The following is a 15,289-nucleotide window of genomic DNA, read 5'->3' as shown; positions in this document are numbered from 1 at the left end:
TATTGAGAATGCGTCACGTTTAAACAAAGCCTTGCACACTCCTTCTAATCTGAATTAATGTATTGAAAAAGTTAATTTCTGACTTCTTGATGGGACGCGCACACACGCAACCTACCCGAAGAATCCTGGACCAATGAAATCAACCCATCGCTCTCCGCGTAACCATTTAGATTGACGTGGAGGACGCGTCATATTGACTCCAGTAAACTTCACCCTGCGGGATCAGACAGATCCCTCTTTAACTGGAGATGATCATTCGTATCCCATTCTATCCTAGACAAGTTTGGCATGTAGAGGTTTTGCAGCCGGAATAAACAAAAGGTTGTCGAAGTCTTTTGAACATCTTTAAAAATTTACTGAATGCTGGAGCGTTCAGCCATTGAAGGGAAACTGTTTTAAAGACAAGCATCGCAAGAGCAAATGGGTGAGATCTCATTCACATCTGCATATTTATGTTGCAGAGAGATGCTTTATTTAGACCAGAAATAACTGTAATGTTGAGCTTCAGACTGAACTGTCAAATGTTTGCTTTGGTTATGAGTAGGCTACTTACATAATTCAAATAAGGTGCCTGCCATGCAAAGACTGTCTTATTAGGTCAATAATATTAATTATCTCAGCTGACAAACATCGCCATGTTCCTGGAAAAAATATTGGATTTGCTTAAGTCACTGAACATGATGTGCCATGCTGTTTCACATAGCACTTTTTTCTATAGCATAAGTTGAATGCCTTTTGTTTCTTACAGAGCAAAGCTACGGGGAGGTGAACCAGCTGGGGGGAGTTTTTGTCAATGGACGTCCTTTGCCCAATGCAATACGATTACGAATAGTGGAGTTAGCCCAGCTTGGCATCCGACCCTGTGACATTAGCAGACAGCTTCGGGTCTCCCATGGCTGTGTGAGTAAAATCCTTACGAGATACAACGAAACTGGGTCCATTTTGCCGGGCGCAATCGGTGGCAGCAAACCACGAGTTACGACACCAAATGTAGTAAAAAACATAAGGGAGTACAAACAAGGAGACCCGGGAATTTTTGCATGGGAGATCCGGGACCGTCTTCTCGCGGACGGAGTATGTGACAAGTACAACGTTCCTTCGGTCAGCTCTATCAGCAGGATATTAAGGAACAAGATTGGAAACTTCTCCCAGCCTAACCAATATGAAAATGGCAAGCAAGCACCTCCGCAGTCCAGCCTCTCGTACTACCCGTATTCATACCCCACTGCAATGTCTCCCTCCGGGACCAAAATGAGCAATCCTCCCGGTGTCCCTGTCACGGGTGGGCATGTAAGCATTTCCCGCGGTTGGCCTTCAGCGCACACGGTCAGCAATATACTGGGTATTCGGGCTTTCATGGATCCTGCAGGTGAGACTTGGTGTGCGACTATCGGTTTAGACAAATCTTAAGTGCACATCAAATAGTTACTTAGGCCTCAGCCTCAAGCTTGATTTATGATGCATACACAAAGCAAACTGACGAGGCCTGTGCAATCACTTAATGTGTGGGTTATTATTACAGAGATTAATTTTGAATATTGATACATTGTTTAATTTTGTGAAATTTAGAAACCAGTTATTAAGATATTTTCACACAAATATGGCCTTAGAATGGCCTGCAATTGTTATAACGATTTAGCTACCTGCTTTTATAGCTGATGAAAAAAAAATAGATTTGAAAATGTATGATGTACTTATGTTGACTGAATCATGTTAAATAGCATTTTAGACTAAAACATTTTATTAGATATTCAGATGAGCAAATTATATCGATTTAGATAATAAAAACGTTTATTATACGTACTACTGTGTGTCTATTCCTTAATTGTGAATTATGACGAATAAATTGTGATCACGCATTATATATATATATATATATATATATATATATATATATATATATATATATATATATATATATATATATATATATATATATATATATATATATATAGGCTATATATATATATATATATATATATATATATATATATATATATATATATAAGAAATCATTATCCTATGAATTATATATAAAACGCGTTGTTGAAAATACTGTTAAATACTGGTCACCTCGAATAATTGATAATACTTAGCATTTTCGCTTAATACGTATTAATTTTAAATGTGCTGCACATTTGTGTCGAATGTATTTAAAAGAGAGTTTAAATCTTTCAATTACGTTGACATTATTAATTCAGTATAATTAAGTATAATACCTTATTATTCTCGGAGTAATTTTGATTTAGTTGGTTGCAAAACAAAGCAAAAACAAAAAGTTAAATGCATTTAAATAATTTTTCCCCCTCTAGCTTTTGCTAGCGCTGAAGGATACGCACCAAAAATGGAGGACTGGGGTAGTGTGAATAGAGCGACATTTACCTCTGCTCATGGACTCAATGGAATAGACAAATCAGCTACTGATGCAGACATAAAATACCCTCAGGTATCAAAGCAATTATAAACTATTTTATTGTTTCAAATACAAGATCTGTTTAGAAATAATATGCATGTCTTTGGATTTCATTTAGCAATTTGGTGTTATTTTGAAGTAAGTGTGATATAAATTAATAGCGTAGCCTACCCAAATATAATTCCTTTAATAGAGCTGCTTATACACTGTTTTACTAAAGATTCTGTTGCACGTATATTTATGTACAATAGCCTATAAAACGGACATTGCAAAGTGTTACCCAATCATGCATTGTTTGTATACGTTTTTGGGGGGATTTGTGTGTCTTTATTGTGCTTGTTTTTCTCCTGTTTCTTCAGTCTTCTTCGACTTTGTCTAGTTATGTCCAAGCATGCGCGTACTCTCCCTCCAACCAGTATGGCGTGTACAGTGGTCCAGCAGGCAGTTATGTGAGCCCAGGGCATCACTGGCAGGCCCAGGGCACCAGCCTCTCCCACCCTGGCGGTGGCGTAGCGATGCACCCGAGTGACATACATTCTTCTATGGGGTTCAAACATGCTGTGCAAGATGGTATGCACAATCATACTTGGAAATCAGTCTTCAACTTCTTCTGTTGTTCATTACTGATGAGATTTGAGTAGCCTATAATTGCTTATAGAGCAAATTTTTCATGGGCATTTTAACTAACTTTAAAATTTATTGACAATATTAACCAGTTTTAAGATATGTATGCACCTCTTAAACGTCCTTGGCTAGATTTGTATTATTATTCACTTTAATAGTTAGAAACAACTCCTGGTGAAATAAATAAATAAATAAAATTGGTTCCAACCTTCATATAGAAACCTAATAGGGTACAAGTGTTCTCAACTAAACCATTAGGCATGCACATAACATTTCTTAAGATAATGAGGTCGTGCAGGGTAACGTAAGCGATCTAACTATTATAGTATATCTCAAAAGCATCAATGAATGAATGGCCTCATTAACAGACCTATGTGTAATGCATTTCTGCTATTAATTATTGCCTTTTACTCACTGTAGGCATTTATGCATTTTTTTATTTTTATTTTTTATGAATAAAGCTATATAATAGAATAAATTGTCAGTTTTGGGCACTATTTCTATTAGGCAAATATGATTTTGTAATATATTTCAGAAACATTTATTTCAGAATATTTATATTCGGGGCAAGACGATTCTCTAAAATGCATTTACTATATATATATATATATATAGTAAATATAGTATATATATATATAGTAAATGCATTTTAGAGAATCGTCTTGCCCCGACCCTTTAGATTTACATTACTCAGAAAATGCGTGATTGGATGTGAGGAGAGTTACGACTTGTTTTCTCTCTAAATATGTTCTCCTGTCCTCCACAGAAGACAGAAAACCACCGAGTACCCTAAGCAAGCACCAGCACGAAGCCTTGAGCAATATACACGGACTCAGCCTTTCTACCTCGTCCTCGTAACAACACAGATACATCAGTTTAGAAATTATCGCATTTCAAGAACGCAAACCGTAAGTTCATCGAATGCGCATCTTTCGACGGTGTTGTCTTGTTCGAGTCCGTGGCCAGCGATACATTAAATAGTCGTGTACATTAAATAAACCTCTATTTGAACAAAGTAATAAATTGTTAATGTAAATATAAATAAAGCTGTAGTTGTATATTTTTGTAAATTCACGTGTAAATATGCTAAATAAAGGTATTGCATTAAAAAAAAAACATTTGAAGTCGACATTTATATATATATATATATATATATATATATATATATACCTTATTGTCTTTTATGATAAGCTAACTTCACTTCAAATTCTCGCAAAGATACAGGCTATGGGAATTTCTATAACAAACTTTTCTTCCCCCTGCTCATTCTGTATAGGGCTTTCAGTATGTGCTATAACAGCTATCATTATTATTAGTTTATTATTTTTATTATGTATTTTTTTTTTTAGATAGAGAGTGTTTCACGCAACATGCTCTGCAGTGAGTGATAAGGCCAGTTTGCTGTTTTCTCATGTGCGCTACTGAGCGTAATGGTGCTTGTCCGCATTTGGCGCCTCCAGTGATGCTATCTGTATTGATGCCGGATCAGTGCCACAAGGTGCAATATATATATATATATATATATAGATTCAGATCTTCAAGTAATATGTATAAAACCCTTTGCATAGTATTCGACGCAATTATTATTTTTGCTGGAACTACTGCGTTTTATACTAGTTATTATTTTTTATTTTTTTATTTTTAACTATATTCTGATGGCTACTGGATATTTATAGTCTTTCTTTCTTTCTTTCTTTCTTTCTTTCTTTCTTTCTTTCTTTTGCACTTAAGGATCTGGGTTACATTTTTCAAAAGCATCATAAGCCTAAGAAGTAGTAGAAACAATCACATTACATTACATCACGGGACAGCAGAAAACACCTAGGCCTATTTGAAATACAACAAAGTAAACATTGTGGCTTTAATATCATGACATTTTATTTTATACGTTTACTTTTTGTTAAAATATTATTGGGTTAGCCTTTTTAAAATAGATTCGAACAAATGCATTAAACACGTTATAAAATGAAATAATAGATGAACGAATAACTAAATAAAGCAGCGTACATTATTTATACGAAGTTGGTTTAAACAAACGGTGATGACAATATGTGCACTTTTGGGCGAACTATCCCTTTAACTGTGATTATTTAAATACTGTAGCTACAAATTTTCATGTTTCACGCATGAAGCTGAAACATACATAGTCAGTAGAAAATATGTACCCTGCCGAGAAGAAAAAAATGATTTTGCGTCCATGGCTTCTGATGCGATGACTCTATACAGTAGGCTATGTGTGGTGAACAGATCTCTTGGATGGATGGAGATGAGCATGATTCCGCCTAATTTTCAGGGACTAGAGAATTTATAATCTGCTTTTAACAAACGGTGCCTAAATGAAATAAGGTTAATGGGAGCAGACATTTTAAACAACGGCCGACATATTAATTCGTTATATAGTCGCCATTTTTCTTCTTCTCTCTCTTCCTCCTCCTCTCTGACACCCAAAGGCCTCTCGCCCGTGTTATGCTGTGCCCATCACTGTGGGTCAGTAAAGAGCACCTCTTAACTGGTGACTGCAATTAACCAACAATAGAAACGTGCTCACGGAAAACGGAGAATGCTCCCGGTTAATAACATTATCACAACAATAATGACTTTATAAAATAAATGCATGAATGAAAGAGCTTAGCTTAGCCAAAACATTCTTATAAAGGATTAAAGCATGCAATGCAAATATTTAAATTTGATGAATAATGGCGTGGGATCGTTGTTCAACAGGGAACATATAGCCTACTCACGCAAGCTTCTAAAATGTTGTTTTTCTAGTTCTAGTTCTAGTAGGCTAAGTGTAAAAAAAAAGAAAAGAAAGAAAAAAAGGCATCCCAATTGTTATCTGATTGATGATAAATGTAAAAAATCGGTGTCACTGATGGATGTTTTTCAGTCCATTTAATTTTGGTAAAAAAGTGATGTTTTTCACCGCCAGATTAACAGTTACAAATAGTTCTAGTTTTATTATGTTAATTTCTGGGTTTTCTGTAGCAATAATGTACTAGAGAATCTGACTGATGATTTCACAAAAGGTGTTTGTTACACGTCCCTGAAACCCTCTAACTCTCTAATGAATGCATTTACTGTCCCTGCCGTATATACGTACACTTTAATATTTAAATGACACCGTGGACTTAAAACTCTTACAGAGCAGCCCCTAAACATAGCCTAACTCGTATTGGAATAAGAAAGAATTTCAGGGTTTTTTTCCAGTTCAGTTTTTCAGTTCTTCAACGGACCTCAAATAAGACTATGATTTTTTTTTTTTTACCAATTTATATATTTATATGCTTTGGTTATTACAATGATTGTCACAATTGTTTCATTCAATTATTGCTTTTCCAAAAAAACTAAAAAAAAAAACTGAAATAAACTAATAGAAACCCCAGTTGTTTCATATGCAGAGACTGGAGGAGAAGATGCAAAATCCATTTTTAAAAAGGTAAATTTTAAGACAGCAGCTTTTGGTTGAGCTCTGATTTAATGATGTAATGCAAAACCTCTGCAAGATTGACTTACATTAAATTATTTTTACTTCCCTAAACGTAAAGGCACGTTGACACTGAACAGCTTAAACCTTCTATAACTGTAGTCTGATAACTACTTGCATTGAATGCACTTGTCTGCAAAATTAAAGGTTCACGACAACAATCACAGAGATTTTTGTGCTTACAGTTGAGATAGTGATGCTGCTGTAAAGGTTGAGAATTGTCATCTGTTTGTCAGTATTGTTGTTGTAGCAACAGCCAGGCCATGGGTTTTCCTTGAATGCAATGTCAGCTTTGGATAAAAGTATCTGCCAAATACATAAATGTTGTTGTTACATTGGTGCTGTTAAGACCCAGTGATAGTGTTACAGTTTTTAAACTTATGTTACACTTACATGTTTTATTTTCATTTATTTATTTATTTGTTTATTTTTTGATTGATAGATCTTTTGTTTGCTTGCTTGCATATTACCAGATAATTTCATTTAATAACAAACAACATACAAAAGACTAACTGCGTGTAAATCTAAATGTAAACAAAACTGGTATATCATGACCATGCTATTATAATTTATTTTGTATGTTTAGCATATACTGAAAGCCACCTTAAAGTTGTGGCCTAGTGGTTAGAGAGTATGACTTTTAACCCTAAGGTTGTGGGTTTGAGTCTCGGGCTGGCAAAAGCACGACTGATGTGCACTTGAGCAAGGCACAGAATCCCTGGGTGCCGCAGCATAAATGGCTGCACACTGCTATGGGTGTGTGTTCACGGTGTGTGTGTGCACTTTGGATGGGATAAATGCAGAGCATGAATCCTGAGTATTGGTCATCATACTTGGCTGCATGTCACGTCACTTTTACTTAATAACACAGGTGATAAAATGATGAATCCAAGTGCATCAAAAGTGTCTCAAGTTACGAATGTAACCTTGGTTCCCTGAGTAGGGAACGAGACACTGTGTCCTCTAGGGGGCACTATGGGGAACACCTCGTCGTGACCCGTGTCTGAAGCATACATTGAAAAAACAACCAACTTGTTGGCCAGCTACAACCTCTGACGTCACTACCGGAGCAACTATAAACAGGCACCAGGAACACATGTCATTCACTTCTTCATCTGAGTAAGCTTGTGTCCGAAGCATGGCAGGGAGCTAGAGGATGCAGTTCCCTACTCAGGGAACCATGGTTACCTTTGTAACCTGAGATGTTCACTTTCAAGGACATTTCACTCCTCTAGGGGGTGCTATGGGGAACAGTATACCCACACCGCCATGCTGAGGGGAGTGCAGGCCAGAATCATGGCGAGCACTAAGTACCAACTCTACCATTTCCAAGGGAGTTGCCCCTGGGACGTTTAGACGGCTGTCTGTGACAGTACCCCTTACGGCCACATACCCAACTTAATTGTTAGGGCCTCTGCCCAGGGTACAGCTGAAGGCTTGGAATCAGGAGAGATTCCTTTAAAACGATACAGCTAAGAACTAGGAATTAGGAAGGGGAGTATAAAAGCAGAAGCAAAAAATCCCTGAAGGGAATGAGTAGATTCCTTGGTATCACTCTGATTTGGACGGGAACGCTGCCTCGTCTGGATCACATCCCTTAGGTTCTGCTTACCTCCACGTGACCCACAATTCCTCTTACCCCTGCCCGCAGGTGGGGGAGGAGCACGAGTCACGGCACTAGCCTTCTGTGCCCGTCTTCGATCCTTAGATCGAGACAGGACAGGACGCCTATGTTGTTCAGGCTCGGACCTGGACCTTCGTGGAACGAAGCATCTGAAAGCAGCAGAGTGCGCCTTCGTCTCCCGGAAATCAACGGAAATACCGATAAGTTCAGAAGGTGAAACCTGAGTATCGAGAAGAAAGCCTTTTCTTTCTTCCCAATGTCTGCCAGGTTCATCCACAGACGTCTCTCCGCTGCCACCATGGCCGCCCTAGTCCTGCCCATGGTGGCGGTGGCCTGCTTGGTTGCATAGAGAGAGGTCCGTGGTGCGGCGTGGCTACCTGATCAGGAGAAAGGCCCTTGCCTCCATCCAGGTCTCTTAGCAGATCAGCCTGATATGCTTGAAGCACCACCATTGTGTGTAACAAAGCCACAGCCTGACCTGCTGCTGCATATGTCTTGCCATCTAAGCCAGATAAATTTCTGAAGGGGCTTGGATGGCAAGGAGGGAGCTTAAGAGAGGATGTCTCCCCCGCAGAAAGATTTTTTTTAGCTCTTTCTGTAGGGGGCATCCCCTCATAACCGCTTCCGCGCATAACCTCAATGTCGGCAGATTTACTCTAATGCCGAAACCGAGAGAAGCGAGAAGAAAACCGCCTTTTTCATTTCTTTTTGATATCTGTATGGAGATCATGCAGAAATGGAAGGCTCACCTGAGCTGGAGGGCTATGGTCAGAAAGAAAACGCTCATCAAGGGTTTTTTATTTATTTTTTAATGGCTTTACATCGTCATCTTGTTAGCCCATTTTCATGGCAAGTCCAACTTTGCCGTGGTGCGATCCATAACCTCTAACAGCTCTACATACGCAGGACAGGAGAATTGAGAAGGCTCAGCCTCAGCTTCTTCACCATCCTCAAATATCTCCTGCTTTCCCTGCGTAAAAACCCAGCAGAGCACTAACCTCAGTATCAGATAGTGTGAAAGATATAACATCATCCTCCCGAGGCTCTCTCTCGTCCGCCGTTATTACGAACGCAAAAGGGAAAATCCCTCTTTAAAACATTAAAACAGATCCACCTGTATTCTCACGAGCTCATTCTCCTCCGTGGCTCAGCAGCGGTAGGTCCTGATCTGCTGGAAGCAGATGACTGCCTTTTTTTTCTTTTTTTCCGGAAGAGAGAGGAACAAGAGGGGAGCTTTTTCCTTTAAAAAAAAAACGCTTACAATGCACAACGATTGCCTCCTCAAAGACATCGCCTGCGTGCTCTTCACCCAAAAAAAATACGCAAAGATTGAGTGTGTCATCGGGTGTCAAATAACGCAGACACGGATGCACACAATGTCTAAACGCTTGCTAATAGTCGCCATGATATACAGAGAAAGATCGCTCTTACCAGTTCTTTCATATGCACGCTTCAAACAGAACAGTCAGTGAAAACGAAGAAGAGAATGACGTGTTCTTCCGGTGCCTGTTTATAGTCGCGCCGATAGTGATGTCAGAGGCTGTAGCTAGCCAACAGGTTGGTGTTTTTTCAATGTATGCTTCAGACACGGGTCACGACGAGGTGTTCCCCATAGTGCCCCCTAGAGGACGCAGTTTGAAATTCCCTTGAAAGGGAACCACATTTCCACAGGCTCCAGTAAATTCCTCTGGTAAAGGGAATCATGGGAATTTACCTCTTTTTCTTTTTTTTTTTCTTTTTTTTATTACTTTCAAAAACTGTACTTATAACAGATAACAATTAATCGTCACATTCTGTTAAAATTATCTCCAGGGTATATCTCGTAATAATGACATAAATGACAATGAACTTTAGCTAAATAAAATCTTACTTAAAAATGCTATTGAATACACTTATCAAATGTAAGATCCAAGTAATGCAATGAAGATCTAAAGTAAAATAAAAAATAATAAATAAAAATAAATATGTTACAAAACACTAATATGCACTGTAAATAAATTAAAAAAAGTGAAGATTGTTATTCTTCTAAAGGCTTTCAACAAGCTTAAACAGATACTCACAGTGGTGAAACAAATCTAATCTTTTAAGCCAAACAATAATGAGAGGTATGCCTTTACTGAGGCAGATCAGTACTCTTATCCCGAAGTGATTTGTCATGGTTTCCATTGTGTAAAATAAAGATAGGACTGGCTCTGTAGAAACAAGTGCTCTTCTTATGGTCCTTACTAGCCAGTGGAAGTGATGCATTGGCTTCATGTAACAGTTATTTAATGTCAATGTCAATCTGTCTGCATCATCGCTGCTGCATTTAGATTAATTCTGCACTTTCTGAAATCAAAGATTAGTTAATGTATGTAATCGTGTCAGTTTTCTAAAAAGCGTCAAACAGGAACTAAATAGTAAGTCATAGCCTAAATGCTGCTTGTTGTCATGTTCAACTTGTAGGCTAACATGTCTGCTCCACTGCTCTATATAACAAATGATTCTTTTTTTGATCTTAGTACCTAAATACCTAAATGATGATTGTATTCAAATAACTACAGCAGCAAGAAAGTTACATTGTCTCTTACTATTCTGGGGTGCGTTTCCCGTACAACGATGCAACTCGCTGGTTTAACTACCATAGTACGATGCATCTTTAAAGAAATCAACTAGCTAGTCACTACTGTTTCCCGAAACCATAGTACCTGTGTCGCAGATCCATCGTTCAAACTACGCTGGTTTGAGCCGTCGTTCTTCTTCTTTTTCGATCTAATGGCACAAGGGAGACATGAGCACATACCGCCACCTTCAGTAATTTGGTTTTATTTTATCTTTTCTTCGACTCGAATTACGCTTTTGAAAAGTTTACGTAGGAGTCAAGTAATAACGAATCATTCATTTGTTCTGCAATACATTATATACACACACGGAGTTAAAAATGTGCTCTTTTCTGATCTCAATGTCAATAATTTCACAATTTCATATACATACTATTTCTTAGCTAATACTGATATAGGCTCCTTAACCACAATTTAATTATTATTATTTTTTTTAACTGTGGTGTACTGTTGTGGACACCTGATGCTTATTGTGCTAAATTTTTCCTATTTAAGTCTCCTTGCCATTCTGCCATGTGTTAATGAAAATGAGCTGAAAACCCCAATTTTCAAAGCATGAAATTGCAGTTCTTTTGGAGGAGGGGGAAAATAATTAAGTCCAGCTATTTTCAAAGCTGCAAAACAGCATTACAAATGCTGACAAAAATAAAATCTGTGCAGAAATCACTCAAAAAAATTATGCTGGCTATAGATACGAACAAAACACAGAAGTCAGGAATAATGGAGGGACATTTTTGGAGGGGCAATTGTGACAAAACGGAGGGCTACGGCACGTAAGAGGGAAGCAAACAAGACTGATGGGGTATCAATACAGTTCCTCCTCTCCCTCAGAGGAAGAGAAAGTTTTGGCCATCCTGGGGCCTGTTGCAATGGAAGGATCCTTGGAGGTATACATGTATACATGGATGGGTGATGGAAGCACACATGACTCTTTTGTGTGGGCCAATTTTGCAGTTTGCAGGTGGCTGAAGAGGATGCATGGCTTTGGTGATAGCTGGCTGCTGGGAGACAGGATATCTTCTTCACCCATACCTCCTGTCACCTGTGCAGCATCCAGCCACCATTGCAGTTTAAACCATTTATTTAATCTGACATAACATCTGTTAAATATTTGGTTTATTTGCTGATATGCATTAAATGAACACTTAAAAACACACACAAAAAAATAATTTTGCAAACAGTGTCTATACTGTGTGTCTGTCTGTCTCTCTCTCTCTCTCTCTCTCTCTCTCTCTCTCTCTATATATATATATATATATATATATATATATTATAATTATAAAATAGAATACTCTCTACAAATGTGTTTGTGTATGTACGTATATATATATATATATATATATATATATATATATATATATATATATACGTACATACACAAACACATTTGTAGAGAGTATTCTATTTTATAATTCTGTAAAAACAACAAAATCTCTCACATATTTATACATTTTTGTTACTTTATTTTGGTACATTCATTTACTATAAAATTACTTTGATTTGAGTGTTAACATTTTATATAAGTGAAAACCTCTAACACACTGTTTTGTTATATGACAAATATGTCTTTTGGAATGTTTTTACAAAGGTAACTCACTCGTCAAACTCACCGTTTCTTCACACAAACGAAACGATGCGGCTGTGTTCCAATCGGCAAGATTAATGCTTCCAGAGGGCACTTCGAAGGGAGAATAATTGCGAGGGCCGCGTTGCTATATAGTTTCAAACTGCATTTGTAATAAAAATAAAGAAGGCGAATTAGGTAACAAACTTTAACCACAACTTTAAGTCTTTTAAATCATTAAAAGTGGATGGTGAAATCGTCTAAAGGAATAGGGCATAGGGTCGATAACTCTGAATAGAACATAGCCCAGGTGCGGCGCAATCAACGACGTCGACACAGCAAACTAACGACGAACTATGCTTCTAACCACAGGTGGAGAGCTGTAATTCCAACGACACAAGTTTGCGATAAAATTTGCGAATGTTCGTTTGAACTATGGTTTCGGGAAACACCAAATCGTTGAACTACGTTGGTAACGACGGAACTTGCGACCATAGTTGGCTAACGATGCTTTCGGGAAACGCACCCCTGCACTGCATTCGAGTGATAGTTCGTCCAAAAATGCAAATTCTTTTGTCATTTACTCACCCTCAAGTTGTTGAGTTACACAAGGAAGCTAAACAACTCTCACATTTGATAAAGATATTTTGAAGAATGTGGATTAACAAACAGTTTGTGGTAGCCATGGACTTCCATGGGAGTGGTGGAGTTATGCTATGGAAGTCAGTGGCTACCAGCCACTTTTTGGTCACGAACAATCTTTCAAATATTTTCTTTTGAGTTCAGTAGAATCAAGAAACTCGTATAGGTTTGGAACAACTTGAGGATGCACAAATGATGACAGTATGTGCAGTTTTGGGCAAACTATCCCTTTTAACTGTGGTTATGCAAATACTGTAGCTACAAATTGTCATGTTTCACGCATGAAGCTGACACAGAGATCTTCAGTAGAAAATATGTGCCCTGCCAAGTAGAAAAAAATATTTTGCGTCCATGCTTCTGATACAATGACTCTATACAATATGTTTGGTGAACAGGTCTCTGGAAATGCATGGAGATGAGCATGATTCCGCCTAATTTTCAGGGACTAGAGAATTAATCATCTGCTAAGATGCCCATCTATGATTTATTTAAAGAACTGAAATATGTTATGTGTGCTTCCTGCCATCTCATATATTTCTGCATTTACCATCATGCTGTGTGGCAAAGGATTAAACTGTCTCTGAACTAATTTTTGGCACCAGTTCTTATGAGGTGAAAACAAGATGATGACTTATGGCTGTATGTATTTTGTTTGCGGTTAGCCACTGTTCTGTCTTGGTTTTGTGTCTGGTTTATTATTTATTTTTATTATTATTTTGTGTGTGTGTGTGTGTTACGCAAATGTAGGTCAGTTAAATAATGTTAATAAAGCAGAACATCGACCTCTGTTGCAAATTTTATAATTGGGCCAGGAGAAAATATTGTGCCAGTAAAGGTTGAAGATTTAAAAAAAAAAAAAGTTTACCCAAAGAACTTTTTTTTAATTTTTTTTCCAGAATGTGAAGAACATTTTTAGAACCTGATGAACCCTTTTCTACTATAAAAAAAAAAAAAACTTTTGTCATATGGAATGGTTTCATTAATGTTTAAGGGTCTTCATTGAATCATCAATGCCAATCATTATTTTTAGAAGCGTACTACTGTAGCTTTGTCCTGAGGTCAATGCAAAATTTAGAGAAAAATACAACAGTTTTTCTTAAATTTGGTGACCTAAATATTAAATTTACATCAGAGGCACTCAGTATGTAAAAATGCATGAACTGAATATAGACGAAAATGTTTTTCAACTGGTGCGTCTGGTTATGTGAGAGACGCTGAGACAATGCTTACTGCAATGGTGCATAACTCAGCGCTATAGTGACGACAGATAAAGTAGGTAAGCTAGCAAGAGATTAATGTGTGATATAAATACAAGACGTGCACACAGACAAATGAATTTTTCTGTGCTAGTGGGGAGGTAGTGTCTGAATTAAGTGAAGTATGCGAAAAGGTTTCCAACGGGACCAGACAAGCAGCCATGAAACACTACGTACACAATGGAGCTTGGAATGAACACTGCCACCATCCTGTCTGCAACAGACAACAACAAAGGATGGGACATATTAATCATTTTTTGACAGCATGCCACTCCTATAAACCTTTACCTGATTTCCCCAGAAATCTTGAGCATCACTTTCTCTCATACATATCTCGATTAACTACAGCTTGGTGTCCATGCAGTGCTCCAAGAAAAAAAAAAAAAAAAAAAAAAAAGGAAAAGAAAGAAAAGTAATAGTGAAAGGATTGTACTTAATATGGACTATCCTATGATCTCTGTGTAAAAATTAGAAAATGAATATGTAGATATTTATAGAAAAAGTTTGGTGAATGTTTTTGTACAGGCAATAAAGTTACATCATTTCATAACTGTGGTTTTTAGTGTAGTGGTTTTAATGTGGTTTTTAGTGGTTTTTGGGTAGCTCGTTTCAAATCGATTTTTATAGCCAGCTAACATGACTGAAGTGGTTAAAGGGCAGAAACAGAAATACAATTGTGACGAGTGGGGCGGGGCCGAGAGACGTGGGAACAGGAGCGAGGCCGGTGGAGTGATTGGAGATGAGCGACACCTGCTCGACCCACCGGTCTCGAGTCCCACGGAGGAGATGGAGGGATATAAAACCGGAGCGACGACAGTGACGGACGAGAGAGGACCAGGCCTGGATTTTAGTTTGTGTTTGCTTTTTATTTGTGCGCGTCAGTCGTCCATGAGGGGCTGACGCGCTGTTTTGTCTTTATTTTGATTATTAAACTCTTATTTGATTGTCCGCCAGTTCCCGCCTCCTTCTTCCCGAAGATTATGAAGGTTTATTGCTACAACAATATTCATTGTAAATATTCTCTAAACACTTTCTAGTCAAGTACTTGGTGAAATACTATATTTTTGCCATTTTTATAATGG

General features: G+C 37.7%; 1 protein-coding gene across 2 annotated transcripts; it reads left to right on the top strand.

Moving 5' to 3' along the window:
* The first annotated feature begins 222 nt into the window (after positions 1-222).
* Positions 223-14,811, top strand: LOC132112134 (paired box protein Pax-1-like). 2 transcript variants are annotated; one of them, XR_009424899.1, is made up of 6 exons: positions 223-424; positions 749-1,369; positions 2,313-2,446; positions 2,773-2,983; positions 3,804-3,945; positions 14,302-14,811. XR_009424899.1 is itself a non-coding variant. In XM_059519715.1 (5 exons), the coding sequence occupies exons 1-5, from the start codon at positions 421-423 to the stop codon at positions 3,893-3,895; spliced, it is 1,062 nt and encodes a 353-aa protein (XP_059375698.1). In that variant the 5' UTR covers positions 223-420; the 3' UTR covers positions 3,896-4,035. The 2 variants fall into 2 exon arrangements, 1 of the variants encoding a protein (XP_059375698.1); XM_059519715.1 differs by lacking the exon at positions 14,302-14,811 and having other exon boundaries at positions 3,804-4,035.
* The last annotated feature ends 478 nt before the right edge of the window (positions 14,812-15,289 follow it).

This window comes from Carassius carassius, chromosome 31, assembly GCF_963082965.1.
Source record: "Carassius carassius chromosome 31, fCarCar2.1, whole genome shotgun sequence".
In the NCBI taxonomy this organism is placed as follows: Eukaryota; Metazoa; Chordata; class Actinopteri; order Cypriniformes; family Cyprinidae; genus Carassius; species Carassius carassius.
Note: the sequence above shows the minus strand (reverse complement) of the source record. Positions and strands in the feature narration are given on the sequence as shown.

Excerpts from the sequence above, each read along its gene's own strand:
- LOC132112134 (XM_059519715.1), top strand. Across the intron at positions 1,370-2,312 it reads GGCTTTCATGGATCCTGCAG|CTTTTGCTAGCGCTGAAGGA; the intron begins GTGAGACTTGGT and ends TTCCCCCTCTAG. Across the intron at positions 2,447-2,772 it reads CAGACATAAAATACCCTCAG|TCTTCTTCGACTTTGTCTAG; the intron begins GTATCAAAGCAA and ends CTGTTTCTTCAG.